The sequence below is a fragment of the Sciurus vulgaris genome, assembly GCF_902686455.1.
Source record: "Sciurus vulgaris genome assembly, chromosome: 8".
Taxonomy (NCBI): domain Eukaryota; kingdom Metazoa; phylum Chordata; class Mammalia; order Rodentia; family Sciuridae; genus Sciurus; species Sciurus vulgaris.
Window position 1 is genome coordinate 145,453,629 of NC_136468.1, and position 20,152 is coordinate 145,473,780.

At 56.3% G+C, this 20,152-nt stretch overlaps 1 protein-coding gene across 3 annotated transcripts in view; it reads right to left on the minus strand.

Annotated features, from left to right (window-relative positions):
- Positions 1–384: 384 nt before the first annotated feature.
- Positions 385–20,152, minus strand: part of CCDC63 (coiled-coil domain containing 63) — a 39,537-nt gene continuing 19,769 nt past the window's right edge. For 2 of the 3 annotated variants that reach the window (XM_079151788.1, XM_079151787.1), the window contains 6 exons: positions 15,889–16,070; positions 13,289–13,470; positions 11,304–11,524; positions 8,631–8,705; positions 5,925–6,117; positions 2,904–3,275 (listed from right to left, as the gene is read on the minus strand). In XM_079151788.1, coding sequence (XP_079007914.1) covers positions 2,929–3,275; positions 5,925–6,117; positions 8,631–8,705; positions 11,304–11,524; positions 13,289–13,470; positions 15,889–16,070 — 1,200 coding nt within the window. In that variant the 3' untranslated portion in view covers positions 2,904–2,928. Of the gene's footprint in view, positions 623–2,903; positions 3,276–5,924; positions 6,118–8,630; positions 8,706–11,303; positions 11,525–13,288; positions 13,471–15,888; positions 16,071–20,152 lie in introns of those variants that run through there. The other variant, XM_079151789.1, reaches the window with a different exon arrangement.

Here is a 20,152-nt window from a genome sequence, read left to right on the forward strand (position 1 = left end):
ATGGACACAGAGCCACAGACAGGGACACAGAGCCACAGACAGGGACACAGAGCCACAGACAGGGACACAGAGCCACAGACAGAGACACAGAGTCACAGACATGGACACAGAGTCACAGACAGGGACACAGAGCCACAGACAGAGACACAGAGTCACAGACAGAGACACAGAGCCACAGACAGAGACACAGAGTCACAGACAGAGACACAGAGCCACAGACAGGGACACAGAGCCACAGACAGGGACACAGAGTCACAGACAGGGACACAGAGTCACAGACACGGACACAGAGCCACAGACATGGATTCTTGGCCCCTGGTGCACTGGCCCTCAGTCCCTCCTGCCCAGTGGCCCTCAGTCCCGCCCTCTCTCCGCCACCCGTCCCTGGGCTCAGCACCCCTCCTGGGTCTGAGAACGAGGAGGCGCCGCGGTTGGGAACAAAACCTTTATTCTCTGGTTTGGTACCACGGTGGCCCCGGCCCCGGCCGTGACTCCGCCCTGGCCTAGCTGGTTGGCCGCTTCACGATGCTGTCCAAGTGGACGTCCCGCTGGCGCATGTCCTTCTGGGTGTAAGTGTCCAGCACCAGCTGCCGCAGGCTGCTGTGGTCCAGGGGATGCTCCACTGTGCAGAGGGGACACGGTGAGCCAGCCAGGTCCCTCCACGGGCTTCCCTCCAGGGACAGTGTGGCCCTGTCCTGCTCATGGCCACCCTAGCAGGACGCCCAAGCATGGCCAGTCCCCCTATCACTTGGGGAGTGGGGCGTAAAAATCCTCAGGCTCAGGAGGGGGTGGGCAGAGGTTTCTCCCAGGGAGGTCCAGGCGGTCACTGCTTTTCCTCCCAGTTAAGAACGCAAAGGTGTTTGGCTTAATATCAAGGAGACAAGGCTGTCATGTGCAGTTGTTCAGGATGTGCACTGCTTGAAGAGGAGAGGGTGAATGGACGGGCTGTAGTTCAACCCCTATCCGACTGTCAGGTCGTTTCTACCCCGGGGTCCTTTCCCAGATTAACCTGCCCAGAAGTGGTGCCCCGTCTAATTCATACCCCTGGTGCAGAGTGGCTTGTGGGTGGGGAGATGCCACGTGCATCCACACTCCCTTGGACAGAGATGACCTCATTTGTAAGTTCCTGGCCTCTGAGGACTGGGCTTCCCGTCGCCGTGCCCCACGCCAGGAACTAAGGGCTCAGGAAGTTGTGCTGAAGGGGTGGCGCCTGGCCTGCTCCGCCCCTGCTGAGCTTGGCTGCCTCAGTGTGTGTGTGTGCGCGCGTGTGCGAGCGTGTGTGTGCACACGTGTGGGAGTGTGTGTGTGTACATATGTGTGTGTGCATGCACATGTGTGCCTGTGCATGTGTGTGCACTTGGTCACACATGTATGTGGTGTGCCCCTGAAACCCCGGCGGTGCTGGGGGCTGAGTTCGAGGCTGGACCCTGCAGCTCGGCGAGGCCCTCAGTCATGCGGAGGTGATTTCTTGAGGACGATGGGCTCAGGACACACATACTGCTGTGCAACTTACTGGCTTTTTCTTTAGGTCTGAATGTTACCAAGGGATCTTCCCACATCCACTTGTGTTGACCCCTGGTGTTCTTTTTAGCGGCTGCACAGTACTCCCGAGAGCTGTGTACATACATAAGCCCTAACATATCTAACCAGGCCCGCAGGGGTGGGCTTCACTTGTTTCTGGTTTGGGGGGCAGTGAACATCCTTCCACTTCATCTCTGACCCAGGAGAATGGACCCTGGGTCCATTCCCATACGTGTTGCAAAACTGCCCTCCAACGGCAAGTGGGGTTGATTCGTGTCCCTGGGTGGGGAGATGACCGGCTCCGCTGTGACGGGCGGGTCGGGAGTGCAGAGGGCCAAGGCATGGGTGCCCCGAAGCCACGGCTAAGAGTCTCACTTCCCACATGAGCCATGCTTCTGTCACCAGGGGAGAAACCAAGGTGGGGAGAGACCATGAAGGGGCGGGACCACGGAGGGGACGGACCATGGAGGGGCGGGACCACGGAGGGGCTGGACCAAGGAGGGGCGGGACCAGGAGGGGAGGGGCCATGGAGGGGAGGGACCAGGAGGGGAGGGGCCAAAGAGGGGCGGGACCACAGAGAGGAGGGACCAAGGAGGGGAGGGACCAGGAGGGGAGGGGCCACGAAGGGGATGGACCATGGAGGGGCGGGACCAAGGGGGGGAGGGACCACGGAGGGGATGGACCATGGAGGGGCAGGACCAAGGGGGGGAGGGACCACGAAGGGGCGGGACCAAGGAGGGGAGGGACCAGGAGGGGAGGGGCCAAGGAGGGGAGGGACCAGGAGGGGAGGGGCCACAGAGGGGCGGGACCAAGGGGGTAGGGACCACAGAGGGGCGGGACCAGGAGGGGCAGGACCACAGAGGGGAGGGACCATGGAGGGGCGGGACCAGGAGGGGAGGGTCCAGGAGGGGAGGGGCCACGGAGGGGAGGGGCCACGGAGAGGAGGGACCAAGGAGGGGAGGGACCAGGAGGGGAGGGACCACGGAGGGGAGGGACCAAGAAGGGGAGGGACCAGGAGGGGAGGGACCACGGAGAGGAGGGACCAAGAGGGGAGGGACCAGGAGGGGAGGGACCAGGAGGGGAGGGACCACGGAGGGGAGGGACCAAGAAGGGGAGGGACCAGGAGGGGAGGGACCACGGAGGGGAGGGACCAAGGAGGGGAGGGACCAGGAGGGGAGGGACCAGGAGGGGAGGGACCACGGAGAGGAGCGACCACGGAGGGGAGGGACCAGGAGGGGACGGGTCACAGAGGGGCGGGACCACGGAGGGCGTCCCCGGAGCGGAAGGGTAGGGGAGCGAGGCCGTGGCAGACCAAGACCCTGGGCCGTGAGCACTCCGCTCGCCAAACTCGCATGTGTTTAAGGTTCGTTTTAAATGATCACAAGGTACTTGTGACTTTTGAAATATTCAAAAGCACTGAACTCGGAGACCTGTGGCCACGTCGTCCAGAGGCACAGGAGGACTGTCCCCAGAAAGCCACCTGGAGTGCACCCGGGGGAGAGCCGGGCACTGCTGACCCCCGGGCATCGGCCACTCCGAGGGCGGGCACTCACCCTCGTCCAGCTTGTCCCCGAAGGGGTCGGTCCCCAGCAAGGGCGGGGTGACCTTGACGGGCTCTGGAAGCTTCACGAGGGCAGAGCCGCCCCAGAAGGGGTTGACGAAGGGCAGGGGCATCTCAGTGTCTGCGTCCACCTCCTGCATCCGCCTGTAGGACTCCAGCAGCAGCAGGTCGCTGGCCTTCTTCTCGATGAGGGCTGGAAGACAGCAAGCCCGGGCAGTGGCTGCAGGGCACCTGTCCACGCCCTGCCGGAGCGCCAGGGAGGGAGCGGGAACATGGGCACGCGCCTGAGCCCCCAGGACCTGGTGCGCCCTCGGGAGAGGCCCAAGCAGAAGCTTTGACTCCTGAGGCACAGAGGGACACACGGGTGCCTGGACACAGGGGCATGCAGATCTGGGGACGGAGCATCCTGAGGGCGCTAGGGGAGGACAGGAAAGGAGGGCTGAGACACCCCAGTCACAGTAAAGATTGGGAACTGGGCTCGGGGATAGCCCAGCCCTAAATGCTTGTCTTTTCCTCCATCTGCACTCTGTGAAGGCCGCTGGGCCCTGGCTCATGCTGTTCCTTCTGCCTGGGATGCTGTTCCCTACAGCCCTCCCTGAGCGACCTGCCTGGAGTCTGAAGAGTTCCGGGGAGCCGCCCCTCCCTCCACTTGCAGGGAGGACACAGCCGGGGACCTGGTCATCGAGGGGGAAGAAGCGCCTTCTCCAAACTCAGAAACTACTGAATTTGGAGCACCTAAAAAATAGCACACCCTGCAAACTGTTACCGTTCTACCTGAAAACCGGAGAGCAGAAATATTTGCAACTGAACTTTGCTATCAGCGCTCAGAGACCTCAGAAGCTCAGGTAGAGAAAGCGTCCCCTACTTGGAGACAAATGGGAAATGTCAAATCTCAGGACTGCCAGGAGCGGAGGCAACAGGGCAGCTTCCGAGGGGGGCGGTGCAGGGGGGCCTCATGGCAGAAAGGACACAGGCTGAGGTGTGAGTATGAGGAGGAACTAGCCCGTGGACCAGTCTCCCAGGAAGAGTCAGTGCAAAGGCCCTGGGGCAGGACTGAGGTGTGCTGGTGAGGTGGTGTTGGAGGAACAGATGAAAGGATGTGGCTGGAGGTGAATGGGAGAGGGGAGGAGAAACACACGCAGGAGCCCGGTGACAAAGAATCCGGAGGCTGTGTACAGAAGGGGGTTCACAGAGCATGCCCAGGCCTCTCTCCTTGGCCAGCATCTGGGAACTTGGATATCAAGAAAGTTCCCAGGCCAGGACCTGGTCAGAGTGGCTCCCTGGACTGTGCGTGCATGGGGTGGGTCCTGTGGTTTCTGAACTTTCTTTGACCAGAACCTGGTCACCGAGACCGAGTGGGACCATGAGTACCACTGATGGCTGGGCCGCGAAGCCGCCCAACCCACCACCAGCCAGACTGGATGCAGACTCTCAAGGTCAACTCCAGGAACAGCACAGCTGTTCACTCCACGTTGACCCCATCTGGCTGGGAGCACCCCCCAGCTCAGGGCCCTGCCCAGAAAGGTGGGCAACAGCCTCCAGGCGTCTGCCACACCAGGTGCCGTTCTGAGCATGTCATTTCCTCCTTTCCAGCCGGGGAGCCTTTCGTTTCTTTTTGTTGCCTTTTTGCATGGGCTCAGGCTCCTTCACCACACTGAACAGGTGCAGAGCATGTAGAAGCCCTTGCTTTGCTCCTGACCTTAGAAGAAAGGTACCCAGCTTTCCACCATTAGGTACAAGGTTAACTGTGGGGTTTTTTTGAGCGTGCATTTCTTTATCACGTTAAGAAAGTTCCCTTCTAGCTCTACCTTGTTGGGAGTGTTTATCAGGAAGGGATATTGTATTTTACTAAGTGCTCTTTTCTGCATCTATTGCAATGTGCCTGAAGTTTTTCCTCAAAGAACTATCCATTTATTTAGTCCGCCAAACAACTTTGCAGGGTTTAACCCCACGTTTTTGTTTTTTAAGATTGAGAAATGGAAGCACAGAGATGTTCAAAAACTTGCCCAGAAGAATATGAAAGCAACAATAAATGTTGGTGAGGATGTGGGGAAAAGGTACTCTCATACATGGCTGGTGGGACTGCAGATTGGTGCAAATACTCGAAAAGCAGTGTGGAGATTCCTCAGAAAACTTGGAATGGAACCACCATTTGACCCAGCTCTCCCACTCCTCAGTTTATACCCAAAGGACTTAAAATCAGCATACTAGAGTGATGCAGCAACATCGATGTTCATAGCAGCTCAATTCACAATAGCTAAACTACAGAGCCAAACTTCAACAGATGAATGGATAAATAAAATGTACATGCACACAATGGAATATTACTCAGCCTTAAAGAATGAAATGATGGCATTTGCCAGTAAATGAAGGACTATATATGCTAAATGAAATAAGCCAATCCCCCCCAAAAAAAACAGGCTGAAAGTTTTCTCTGGTGCGTGGATGCTAACTCCCAATGGTGGGGAGAACGGAAGTTCACGGGAGGGGATGGGGATGGGAAAGACAGTGGGATGAACTATTTCACTGTCCTGGGCACATATGTGACACTCGACCAGTGGACGCACATCACGTTCAACCACAAGGACAGGAAGTCCTACTCCAGGTGTGTGTGGACATCAAAAGACACTCCACCGTGGTGTGCAACTAAAAAGAACAGCCACAACCAAGAGCTCTCAAAACCCTCCCCCGGTCACATGGCTGGTCAGCCCACAACCAAGACGTGAGCCCAGGCGGAGGGCTCTGGCGCAGGGAGCCTCACCACCAGGCTGGCCACCTGTGGACCCGGGTCATGGCCAGCCCCGGAAAGCCCGCGAGAGCCCGAGGCCCCAGCGCCACTCACAGAAATACTGGGGCAGGTTGGCGTCGGTGACTTTCCCGGTCTCCCCCAGCCGCACCAGGATCTTGGTGGCGTCGCAGTGGATCCTCTTAAACAGCCTCTCCACCGCGCCCTTGAGTTGCTCCAGCGTCTGGCTGAGCTCGCGGTTTCTGTCCTCGAACTTGTTGGCCTCCTCCGTGGTCCTCTTCAGCTTCTCCTGTGGGCGACACGGGGCCCAGGGTCAGCCGGCCGCCACCCTCTGGGGCCGGGATCCCCGAACCACAGGGCCTCCGCCCCCTGAGGGCGCAAGACCTTGACACGTAAAAAGGGAACAGGAAGCACCAGGGTGCGGGGCGCAGGGCGGTGCATCCCAACCCGCAGGTGCTCGGTGCTCCCCGGAGGCGCAGCCGGGCGCAGACCGGCTCAGGGTCCGCACACCACCGAGCGACGGCACTCCGCCTGGGAACGCGTGCCCGTGCGAGTTCCGGGGCCCACCCAGACCTGCGGGATCGGGCGGAGGCACGGTGACGTTCAAGACCCTCTGCGAGCCCCATGTGTCTCAGCTTGGGTGACACGGGTGTCACCTGGGAACTCTATATTTGCAGCCTGAGCTCCACCCTCTGGGTCAGACTCCACTGGCTCCAGGTGCGACCCGAGCAAAGCAAGGAAGCCCCCAGGGACTCGGACCTGCGGCTGGAAATGAGAGTCACCGAGTCCCATCCCCCTCCCCACTTCCCCTCCCCCTCCCCTCTCCCCTCCCCCTCCCGAGTCCTGGGCGGCCGCGCAGACCTGGCCGAGAGAAGCACCTGGAGAACCTGCCAGCCAGGAGAGACAGAGCCACCGGGACCCCCAGGTGCACGACCCCCAGGTGCACGAGATGCCGGGCACTAAAGGAAGGTCACGTGATCGACCACAAAGGCAGCCCGGCGGAGGAGGCTGCCCGCACCCAGGTCCGGACACGGCCCGACTCATCTTCCCCGGCGCCCAGGTTTCAGGCAGGGAGTACCGAGCTCGGAGAAGAAGAGGGGCCTTCCTCCAGCCTGCCCGCTTGAACTTATCCCAGGACCTGATCTTTGGTCACCAGGTGAGGGGGATTTAGGTTTTCAGCCTACACAAAACAACAAAAGCGACAGCTACTGTTTCCAGCTTTCTGCACCTAGAGGGTCTGGTGGTCACACCCATGAGTCAGGATATTAACGGTCTTCACGGCAGGGGGAGCAGCAGGTAGGATGATTCCCCCCATTTTACAGATGAGAAACCTGAGGCTCAGAGAGGTTGAGTCACTATTCCCAGGTCATGCAGCTAGGAAGTAACTGAGTCTACCCAGGATCCCAGCAGGGGAGTGGGCTCACCCCTTCTCCCCAAGAAACAGAAGCTGGTGAAATGGAGAAATAGGATGACCTGTGAGCCTATTGCTATTAAGACGAATTCTCCCCCTTAGATATCTGCTCTTGAAAAGAAGTCCCCAAGGTCATGCTGAAGCCTAAGGAACAAAGAGCTAATGCAGGGACCTCAGGCAGAGAGGGCCCCACCACCACCCCCAGCAGCCTCTCCTGGGCCTTCTAAACTCCCAGTACAGAGCAATGCCTGCCTCCACCCCAAATAAGAGTCTGGGCTCTGGATGGCCCCAAGCGAGGATGTGGGAGCACAGGCAAATATTCTGGTGGGGTTATTTTGGGGGGCCTCCTAAGACCTGGACCCTGCCTGGGGGTCTGCAGTGTCCTCTTCCCAGCACCTGGAGCGTTGGCTGAGCCCAAGAGCCTCTGTGGGCAGCACGTGCTCTGCTGCCCTCCAGTGGCCAGTCGGAGGATGGCACCTTCATCCCTGTGGACCAGGGACCCAGGGACACAGGCCACGGAGGAGGAATGGGGAACACCCCAGGAGAGCAGGTCCTGGGCCAGGGACTACTCATAAAAAGAGGACTTTGGTTAGGCCCTTGGAGAAGCTAAGTTACATTCCAAACCTGTCTTGCAACATGGACGGTCAGTGAGATGCAAATACAGAAATCATTTGGCCAAGATGTCTGGAAAGTAACTTAAGCTGGTTGACTCAGCGAGCAAGACCCCCCCACACACCCTTTATGCCTGTTTACTCCCGGGCTTCTCCCTTCCTGGAATGTGTTTGTGATGGCTGGACCTGTGGAAGCCATGATGGAACCACAGGGCACATTGAGGATGTCAGCCACACACACCAAGAATGGTGAACTAGAAAGCTAGGAGGAGCCTGGGCCGTGGACGGCACGGTGATGGTGCCATGCCGGCCCTGAAGTGCCACTTCGCAAATCAGCTTCTATCTTGCTTAGGCCACTGTTGTCCTGGGTCCCTGTCATTAGCTGCCAAGAACAACTCGAAGGTCATAAAGCATCCCAGCTCCTCAAGGTTGGTCAAGTGCTTTTACCTCTGTGAACCTCAGTTTCCTCCTCTGTAAGATGGAGAGATCAACAGCATCCACTTCCAAGCACTGAGTCCAGTGCCGGGCACGAAGTACCTGCTCAAGAAACCCTCGAGCCTGCTGCGATTGATCAAGGCCGGCGAGCAGCCAGGACAAGGGGGAACAGAGGAAAAGGCTGCAGTGCGGATCTGTCTGGACTGAGCCCCTGGGACGAAGTACAGTCCTGGGCGCCACCCTCGGAAACGGGGAGCCTTTGGAATGGCTCCAGGTTCCAACTGACGGGCCGCCTGGCCGACAGACAGCAGAGGCCCCACGTCCCCCGCTCGGCCCCCGGCTCACCTCCAGATGCCTCAGGACAAAGCGGTTGTCATCATGCGAGGACTGCTGCTGGGATCTCAGGAGGACGATCTCGTCCTGTCCCCGGAGAGAGTCGGACCATGAGGGAAAGCAGGGCTCCCCGCCCCCACCACACCTCAAACCCAGCCTGAGCCTCCAGGGGCCCATGAGGTGTTTTAATTTTATTTTATTTTTTAACCCAGGGGCGCCTGACCACTGAGCCGCATCCCCAGCCCTTTTCCTTCTTTATTTTGAGCCAGGGTCTCACTAAGTTGCTTAGAACCTCGCTGAGTTGCTGAGGCTGGTCTTGAACTTGGGATCCTCCTGCCTCAGCCTCCTGAGTCCCTGAGGTTACAGGCGTGCCCCACTGTGCCTGGCCCGGTCAGGATCAGTACAAGAGTCCCAGAACCTCGGAGCCCCTCCTGGGCTGGGGAGGTTCTCTCTGGGGTTTCGTAATGAAGAGTAGAATGATGACCAGGAGGGTGCGTCCTTTCTGGAGAATCATCTAAGGGGACAGTCACCAGCATCTTCTGCAATGGTGGGGACCCTCTGCCCACAGTAATACCGACTGTGGTCACATATGTGGGTGTTGGAGTGTGGCTAGTGCCACTGAGGAACTGGTTTTTCAATTTTATTTAATTGCAGTGAATTTAAAATTAAACAGCTACACTTGGCTAGTGGCTACTGCATTGGTCTGCGCAGCTCTGGAGCAAAAGTTCTCAGAATCTAGAAAAAATTCCCTGGAGGCTTGTGAAAAGGCACATCACTGGTCCTGAGTTTCTGAATCCAAGAATGTGCATTTCTAACAAGTTCCCAGCTTCAAAAACCACTGGGAAACCGGGCACTGTGGTGTGTGCCTGTGATCCTGGTGACTTGGGAGGCTGAAGCAGGAGGATTACAAGCTGGGCAGTTTAGCAAGACTAAAATAAAATAAAAAGGGCGGGGGATGTGACTCGGTGGTGGAGTGCCCTGGGTTCAATCCCCAGTACAAACACAAAACAAAACAAACAAAACAAAAAAATCGCCACTGGGCTAGCACGGTCCCAACCCTACAAGCAACTCCGCCCCCAGAAATCTTTTCTCACGGAGAGGGGACGTATGCTGGGACGCCCAAGGTCAGTCCTGTTCAGGAACATTTCCTGGAGAGACCAGAGTATCCAACTGGCGTCCTCACGTCCCGTTTTCTAGGGTTTGTCCTTGTCCCGCTGGATCTAGAAAGATGCGCCCTCCCGCACAGAGAGAACCCCCGCCCGGCCGCTGTCCCTCCGCCCGCCGACCCCTGCCATGCGGCACGTGGCCACCAGGGGGCAGTGGCGACGCGCCGAACCCGCGTCGCCCGCGGGGCTTGGGCGAGCGACCTCTGCTGAACTGCTTTGGACGTCCCAGCTCACCGGGCTGCTCCGTTTAATATGAGCTCCATCACAACACGGTTGGCATTTTTGCAGGACCAAAGGGTGAATGGGAACGGGAGGTCCATCCTTAGACCTTCGTTTATCGTCCCTTTTAAAACACTGAGCTGGGTTTACCCCTGAGGCTGCCTGGCCGAATCACCGCTGGGCCCTTTGGTGCTGGACAATTCGTGTCTCTTGCTCCTTACTCAGCACTTCCCTGGCGACGGCCAGTACTGGTTATTTTGCTGTTTCTTATTTGTTGCCTGACATGGTTCTGACTTACCTCCTACCAAAGATATCCATGAAGTCACAAATGTGCTCATTAAAACCAACTTTCCCTATGCTCGTTAAAATCATCTGTCACTAGGAAGCTTAAATGTTGTCACCCATGTTAGAGGTGTGAGCTGTTTGCACTCAGCTGGAGCACTCACCCTGCGTTTGGGACATACTGTGGAGCAGAGGGCGCTGCTCTGGCCACATCATCAGAGGACAGAGGCCTCCGTGGAAGGAGTAATGAATTCCCAGAGGTGGTGACATTTGTGCACATCTGTGCAGGGACTGCACTGATGAGCAAGATGTCATCAGAAGAGGGCAAGGGGGCCACAGGAGAGACACATTAGAGGAGGGACAGCCGGGACCAGCTGCAGCAGACCCTGGGGGTGGCAATGGACCTGAGCCTGCAGGGCCAAATTTGGACAGGACCAAAGTGTGGCACTGAGGGATTTAGACTTGATTCGGTGCAGGCAGTTCCAAGGGATGTTTGTTTATGTTCTGGGGAGTAAGTAACCAGGGGAGCCAATTAAGTTTGGGAAATTATGCCTTCCACAAAGGTAAACAGGTTTTTTTTTTTTTTCCCCCTGCAGGACTTGTCAGAGCCTTTACCATGCTCAGGTCTGTTGGGTCTCTCCAAGACGAGAGTTACACATCCTTCCTCAGTTCTCTGAAGCCGTGGTCTAACAAGGGTCAGGAGACTTAAAGCAAAGGGCCAGGGCCAGAGGGTCAATACTTTACACTTTGCATCTCTCTGGATTAGAAAATGTGCCATGGATTATAAATGTCACTACTTAAGCCAGAGGGACCTGAACACGTTGAATGGACATACCAATTGAACGACCACTGCCAGTTTCAGGGAAGTTAAATTGTAGGGGGGATGCAGGGGCGCACAGCAACGTTTGCTAAGTGGGTGTGATTTTGAGGCCCTCTTTACTGTCATGTGTGGAACGTCCCGGGAGCCTGCTCTGGGAGCAGGTGGTCCCAGGCCTGGGCAAGCAAGCACAGTCCCCACCTGGATCCTCTGGGTCTTCTTCTGCATCATCTCCATGTCGTTGTTGAGCTCCGTGACATAAGTGAACCGAGCAAAGTTTTTCTCCTCCTTGGTCAGAAACTCCTCAATGAGCTTGTTCAGGTTCCCGTCCTCCACCAGCTTCTTCAGACGGAGGTGGGCCACCTCGTAGCTCTCAAAACTCTCTCCTTTGCTCTTCGTCCCATGCTTTTTTGTCTTGAGAGCTAGAGCAGACAGACACGGTGACAGTGAGTCTAAAAGAGAAGCCGATGTGCTCCTAGCCGGGCAGATAGCACATGCTCAACGGCATGGTTACCCGGTCCTGGGGAAGGGGCTGGGTTTTTCCAACAGATGGGTCAGAAGCTCCACTTGTTGTCCACTTCGCAAATACCTAATTCACATTTATTAGGTGCCAGACACCAGGCCAGGCTCTGCTGGTACCAAATCCCTGCCCCAAGGAGCTTTGTGTGGAGGAATCAGACAAAGAGAGGAAAGAAAAGATATCCAAGTAAACAGAAGAAGAAACCTGCTTATTGCCATTGCGGCTGGAAGAAGACACGGGGGTCCTGTGTTAGGTGGGTAGCCAGGGAAGGCCTCTCTGTAGAGGTGACACTTGGGCAGAATGAAGGTCAAGGCAGTGTCCAAGGAAGGCTGGGGCTAGAGGATTCTTAGGAGGACCCAGAGCTTGGCGAGTTCAAGGAATGAGCACCTTCAAGGAGGTTCTCCTCTGGGCCTTGTTCTTGGTAGCCTGGAAACTACAAAAGCCCTGACTATCCTGAACCCAGCCTTTTCTGTCTGATTTGGCCTCCACATAGCAATCAGAGGTGCTCTCTAGATCTTTCTGGGCACATCAGGCCATGTGACATGTGGCTCTCCGTGGCCCTGGGGGTCTTGCTGAAGTTTCTCAGCATCATTTATGATCTGGTCTCCTCCTCCTGGAGGTGGGAGAGGAGAAGGGGGCCGGGAGTCAAAGGATCGAGGGGGTTGGCAGGGAGCGGGACCTGCTGCCCGGTTGCGGTGTGGGGTGCGGTTGCGGGCTGGGGTCCGGAGCTGTGCCTTGGACTAAGTGAGGGGAGGCAGACACATCTGGGATGGGGTCCTGGGCCTGCCACTCACAGTGCTGTGGACCTTGGGGGCTCGTGACGATGCCACTTCTTGTGTTGTCACATGGCACTCACAATGCCACGCACCTAGGAGCAACGCCTGGGCAAGCTGGTGGCTCCGTAGCTGGCTGGATGACTGGAGGTGGACAGGGTGAACGGGTAGGGGGGCGATGGACGGTGACTGCATGGGCGGGTGCAGGTGGGAGGACCCAGATGCAAAGGTGAAGATGCTCGGTGGCTCTTGTTACTTTGGAGTAAGACACGGAGCTCCTCAGAAACTCCTGGCAACCGTCCCCATGATAAGCAGGGACAGGCGGAAGCAGCGGAAGGCTGGATCTAGGGGCCAGGGTGCAGCCCAGCGCCGAAGACAGTGAAAACCAACGTGGCTGTGGCCATGTGGGCTCTCGGCAGGTCAGCCAGCAGGCCTCCCTCCCCACCGGGTCCTGCCGGGGAGGGTGATCAGCTCCCTGCACTTGCCCTAAATGGAAAGGAGGGTTCACTGGCCCGCGCTGCCCCCGCCTGTCCCCTGGAAGCCTGCAGCGTGCCGTGTGCTGGGCACCGGGAGCCTACTGACGCCCCAGGGTCAGAGCCTGCGTGGCTGGCCAGGAAGCACGCGCCTGGGCCTCCACCCCTTGTGCCTCTGCCCCCAGTTGATTTTCACTGTGACACATCACAGCCATGCCTGTGTGACTCTGCAGAGTCCCTGGGGTCCCCTCAGTGAGTGGCAGAGCCAGCGTGGTCTAGGAGACCGACCCACGGACACCGCGTGGGATGGCTTCTCAGGCACTCACGGTCCACCTGAAACTCGAACCTAACCAGGCATCTTGTATTCGGCGAGTCCACCGCGGGGAGACCCGGGCACAGAGCGCCAGTGCCGGGCCGTACCTTCTTCCTTTCGGGCCTGCTCCTCGAACTCCGTGCGGTCGTTCAGCTTGATGAGCAGGAAGGACTTGAGCTTGGACTCGTGGGCGTAGAGCCGCTCCAGCTCGCGGATCTCCAGGTTGTACTGAGAGGTGTCCTTCTGCTGGCGGTCCTTCATGGCGGCCATGCGTGCCATGGCCTCCAGCCTGCGAGGGGCGCACAGGCTGGTGTCCGAGCCTCCTTCCTCCTCCTCCCCTCTCCCTGCCAGCCCAGGGACTTCCTGCCTGGCCAGGAGCCACCAGGTCTCTGAATGAGCCAGGTTCCTAGGAGTGTAGAACAGCCGACCTACTCAACAGCTGGAGCTGCAAGCACGAGGTCGTGCCCCAGGAAGTGGTTTTTGTCCTATTGTCATCTTCTGTCTCATCATTATCATCACTACCAGCACCATCACCATCACCATCACCACCATCACCACCATCACCATCACCATCACCACCATCACCACCATCACCACCATCACCATCACCACCATCACCACCATCACCATCACCATCACCACCATCACCATCACCACCATCACCATCACCACCAACACCACCATCACCATCATCACCACCATCACCACCATCACCACCACCACCATCACCACCACCATCACCACCACCATCACCACCATCACCACCATCACCATCACCATCATCACCACCATCACCACCATCACCACCATCACCACCATCACCACCACCATCACCATCACCATCATCACCACCATCACCATCACCATCACCACCATCACCACCATCACCACCATCACCACCAACACCACCATCACCATCACCACCACCATCACCACCATCACCACCACCATCACCACCATCACCACCATCATCACCACCATCACCACCATCACCACCATCACCACCACCATCATCACCACCATCACCACCATCACCACCATCACCACCATCACCACCATCACCATCACCACCATCACCATCATCACCATCATCACCACCATCACCACCATCACCACCATCACCACCACCACCATCACCACTACCATCACCACCACCATCACCACCACCACCATCACCACTACCATCACCACCACCATCACCACCATCACCACCATCACCACCACCATCACCATCACCATCATCACCACCATCACCATCACCACCACCATCACCACCATCACCACCACCATCACCACCATCACCACCATCACCACCACCATCATCACCACCATCACCACCATCACCACCACCACCATCACCACTACCATCACCACCACCATCACCACCATCACCACCATCACCACCATCACCACTACCATCACCACCACCATCACCACCACCATCATCACCACCATCACCACCATCACCATCACCATCATCACCACCATCACCATCATCACCACCATCACCACCATCACCACCACCATCACCACCATCACCACCATCACCACCACCATCATCACCACCATCACCACCATCACCACCACCACCATCACCACTACCATCACCACCACCATCACCACCACCACCATCACCACTACCATCACCACCACCATCACCACCATCACCATCACCATCATCACCACCATCACCATCATCACCACCATCACCACCATCACCATCACCATCATCACCATCATCACCACCATCACCACCATCACCATCACCACCATCACCACCATCACCATCACCACCATCACCACCATCACCATCACCATCACCACCATCACCATCACCACCATCACCATCACCATCACCATCATCACCATCACCACCACCATCACCACCATCACCATCACCACCATCACCACCATCACCATCACCATCATCACCATCATCACCACCATCACCACCATCACCACCACCACCATCACCATCACCACCACCACCATCACCATCACCACCATCACCATCACCATCACCACCATCACCACCATCATCATCACCATCACCACCATCACCACCATCATCATCACCATCACCACCATCACCATCACCACCATCACCATCACCATCATCACCACCATCACCACCACCACCATCACCATCATCACTACCATCACCACTATCACCATTACCACCATAACATCATCACCATCACCTCCATCACCATCAAATCCATCACCATCACCACCATCACCACTTGTCAACCTGTGTCCCGGGCACTCCCTTACTCCTGTGTCTTACCCACTCCTCTTTCCCACCTAAAGAGATCCTATAACAATGTGAAGGGATGGAGTGAAGATTCAAATCCAGACACATCTGGCCCTAAAACCTGTTCTCCGCACAGCCCAACTACAGGCCACGAGCGATGTGCACTGAGAAAGTCCCTCAGGGCTGAGGCGGGGGCACCTGGTGGGAATGGTATGGAACAGAGGTCTGAGTATCAACTCCAGCACACCGGCCACTGACCTGGACTTCAGGTAAGCATTTTAGCATCTCGAAGCCTCCTTGTCCTGTCTGTAAATGGGGACAGTAACTCCTAGGGCGGCTGGAGGGCACCTGCCTCTGCTGGGCACGCAGCCAGTGCTCAGAGTGGTTGGATTCATGGCTTATGGTTCCCCACACACTGAGTGGGAAGCAGCCCTGGGCATCTCCCCAGCACACCTCTGCACGTAGGCCTGAGAGGACTGCTCGATGGCCAAGTTCATGGTCTTCTTCTGCATCAGCAGGCGCTGGTGGAGCTGCTGGTAGACGTGGTCGTAAGCGGCCTTCTCAAACCGCAGGTCCTCAATCTCCTTCCGGAGCTTGGCGTTGTTGGTCAGCATCTTATCAAAGTGGACGGTGACCTGTTGGGAGGGCTGTGTTTCAAGACAGGGCTCCTTTCTGGGCTGTAAGTCGAGCGTCCCGAAGGCAGGCGGAGGTTCTAAGGTCCCCCACGCTGCCTCACATCCCAGGCCACCCAGCCACCACCAGAGCCTGGGTGACCGTGGAGTGGGCCACCAGCTGGCTTGGTGGCCTTTGCTGGGTTCTTTTCTCTGGATTTCAAATTCCTCAATGACTTTTAGACCTGATTTCCAGTTTTCCATCATGACATGGCAGACAGGAACACGTTAAATGACAGCAGTAGAAATAACGGGCCAAGCCGGCTGTGGTGGGGCACGCCTGCGATCCCAGTAACCCGGGGGGCTGAGGCAGGAGGATTGCAAGTTTGAGGCCAGAATCAGCACCTTAGCAGGACCCTGTCTCATAAAACAAAAACAAATGGCAGCAAAATAAAAAAGGAAGTAACTGGTCAAATCCAAAACTAGAACTTCCTACAGGCAGCAGTTTTGGACTCTTGACAAATTGATAGCGGGAAACAAAGAGCTTCTCAAACTCAGCAGCCCTGGTGCTTCGGGCGAGATGATTCTCTGTGGCAGGGGCTGTGCTGTGCTTCTTGGCTTGTTCAATATCACTTCTGCCTGCCCCCAATTCAGCTGTGACAAGCCAGACTGTGTCCCTCAGAAGGCCATGGTCCTTTGTGGGCAAAATCATCCCTGATTAAGAGTCACTATTTTAGGTTAAAAGAACTTAAAAGAACCTAACAATCATGTGTACTTTGACGGAACCAACCTTTCAAAGGCATTTTTGGTTCAACCAGAGAAATTTTAATAAGGCCGGGGTGCTGGGTCACGTGAAGGAAGTGCTCACTTTGTGGGACGCGATGCTGGCGTTGCAATCATGAAAAAGCACATTTAATTGTAAGAGATGACACTGGAGAAATCAGGGCTGAGACACCGGATACCTGCAACCAACGCACTGGGAAACACCGCAGGCGAAGAGCAGGGAAGCAATGAAGGCAAAGCGCCAGCGACCCCAGGTCAAGTGATCCGTGCCCGGTGTTCCTTAGTGTAGTCTCTCCGTTTTTTGTACCTCTTAATAAATTTTCTTAGTTTAAAAAAAAAATGATGTGGGTTACGCTATGGAAATATAGGTTGGTGCAGGCCCATGGGAAACTTTATGGAAGTTCCTAAGAAATTAAAAATATGGGGCTGGGGCTGGGACTCAGTGGTAGCACACGTGAGGCCCTGGGTCTGATCCTCAGCCCCACAGAGAAATAAAATAAAGGTATTATGTCTACCTACACCTAAAAAATAAAATAATTACCCTATGACCCTCTTCTGGTGTGAAGCCAGAGGAAATGTGATTGGCAGCCGTGTGTGGACAGCAGCGTTCACAGTCGCTGAGATACAGCAACACCAAGTGTTCCCTGGCCGGCGAAGGATCAAGAAACTCACAAGCACACGCGCGTGCACACACACACACATGCACACACGCTTGATCGTTATTCAGCCTTAAAGGTCCTACCATTTGCCACGGCAGGGTGGATCACGCTCAGCGGACTAAGCCAGACATGAAAAGACAAGTACCACGTCTGCCTTACATGTAGGGCCGACTGGAGAGGAGCAGCCAGGTCCACAGAGAGAGTGAAGCAGCGGTTCCGGGGCTGGGCGGGGGCTCAGGTGAGGGGACGCGGAGCCCTGATCGCCCCGAGGACGACAGGTAGTAAAACCCAACTAATGTGTCTGGAGTCCCCGCGAAGCCCGACGTAGCTGCTCTTGCCACAGAAATACGTGTAGCTGTGTGACGTGAGGGATGTGTTCATTCCCTTCAGACAGTCACCATTTTACTCTCCACGTCTTTCCCAGAACACCACCAACTACGCCTTAAATATACATGATAAAACTTATTTTAAAAAATAATTTTAAAAAATAGCTCATGTATACAAGAAAAAAAAATGAGTTGTTTTTTTTTTTTTTTTTTTTTTAATGATGTGAGCCGGGCAAGGGGGCGCATGCCTAATCCCAGCGACTCTGGAGGCTGAGGCAGGAGGATTGCAAGTTCAAAGCCAGCCTCAGCAACTCAGAGAGGACCGAAGCAACTTAGTGAAACCCTGTCTTGAAATAAAAACTATGAAGGGCTGGGGCAAATTTCTCCATGGACACAGAAAAGAAACAACTACCGAAAAGATTCGGGGCAGAAAGGGCTTGATCCCATCAGAGTTCTGAGAGATGTTAGGTTTCTACAGGGTCGAGGCCACAAGATTTAAGGGAGCCCCTGCCGCCAAGTGTCCACAGGCCATCTCCACAAGCCGGAGCGAGAGCGCCTCCTTAAACTTGAGACCCAGGACTCTTTCGGTCTCCCTGTGTTCTCACTCCACTCTACCTGCTGGCCCTCACTCCAGGACCTGCCGGCCACTGGGAGGGCTCTCAGGCTCTCTGAGTGGGTGGAGGAGATTTCAGGGTCACGGGTACCCTGGGATCCTGAGTCACCTTTGGAGATGGCCCCTGATCCACGAAAATGCACCGCCAGACCTGTGAGGTGTGAGGGGAAGAGGGAACGCAAGAGGGGACTAGCCACAGACGTCACTGGGGGAGGAAAGAATCATGAGTATTCCAGGAACGAGTGGACAGCGCAGAGTGAGATCCGCGGGCGAGTTCTTAGAAGGAGCCGCACTGTGGAAACCGACGCGAGAAGCACAGGGATTGGAATAGACCTGCACAGACAGAGCCCCGCAGACGTCTTCCCCCAGTCACGCATTCGTCCATCAGTTCATCCGATCCATCAGGGAGGCTGCACCTTGCGGACACCAATGCTCTCAGGTGTGACCAGAGGGACCCTCCGGGGTTGCTGGCAGCAGTGCCTGTGCCTGGCCTAAGCCCTGGAGGCTCAGAGGTGCCATCTCCGCAGGGGATCTGGGAATCTATGTTTTAGATGGCTGAGTGTTAAAAAGCCTTCCCGTCCCCAGGCTGCTTCCTGGGGAGACGCGAGCAGCTCTCCAGAGCGCCTGGATAAAGCCTGGAGGCCCGGGTTTGGGGGAGGGCTGGAGTCTTGTGCAGGAAGGCGAGGACCAGCCTCCCTCCAAACCAAGGCCACAGGAGCTGCAGCATCACGAGCCCAGCTGGCTGTGAACAGGACCCACCCAGCATTTCTCTGCTTTCTTGATTCTCTGGGGGAACCACCTGTCCCCACTCTCAGTTCACGTAGTTTAGATGGCACTGTCACCAATCTCTGCTGATACTCTGAGGGAGAGAAAGCCATCCGAGAGGAGTCACATGACTCAGGTCCCTGGATTCCATTCCTCTGACCACAGTGATTGGCGGGTGGGGGATGGTGGGAGGGCGGCGCCAGACCCGAGTTGGTTCAGTGGGAACCCCCACCCCACAGGCATATTAAACACTTAGGAAACAGATGCTCCCTTTCTGCGGGCGTTTGCTCATGTCAGGGGCTTCCCAAGAATGAAGTTTGCCCTGGGGAGAGATGGACAGAGAAGATGTCCAAAGAGCATGTTTAGAGCACCTGCATCCAGCCATGCCTGAAGGCCCTGCTTCTACCTCTGAATTTTTCAGTTGTGGGACCAATGCTTTGGCTTTTGTCATTGTTCTTTGGGGGTTTTGTTTGTTTATTTAAGTCAGTTAGCCATTTATAGAATCCCACTTAACACAAAAGGCATTGTGAGTAGCGGGTGATCAGAAAACATCACTTTTCTGGCCATCAGGTAATGCATGTCTGGGCCTAATAGCTCACGGGATGACACCATTCAGCAGGACCACAATGGGTCACGGTCTATGACAGAAGCACCAGCTCACTGCCACACAGGAGGGCTAATTCTGCTTGCTGAGGGGCGATTGAGCTGCTTCTGGAAACCAAGCAGGGACCACAGGGTAGGTGGGGGCTGGGGTGGGGGACAGCAGCATGTGCTAAGGTAGACGGGACAGAGTGCAGAGCAGCGGATGGCAGATTCGAGAATGCTTCCTGGCCTGTGTGCCCACCGTTAGTCCACCACCTCCTGAGTCCACCAAGGGAACGGGCGTGGTCTGCTAATGGCTCAGAGGACGTCCTTCTTTACCCTTAGCAAAGGGGGCGGGGAGCAGAGGGGACACCTTAC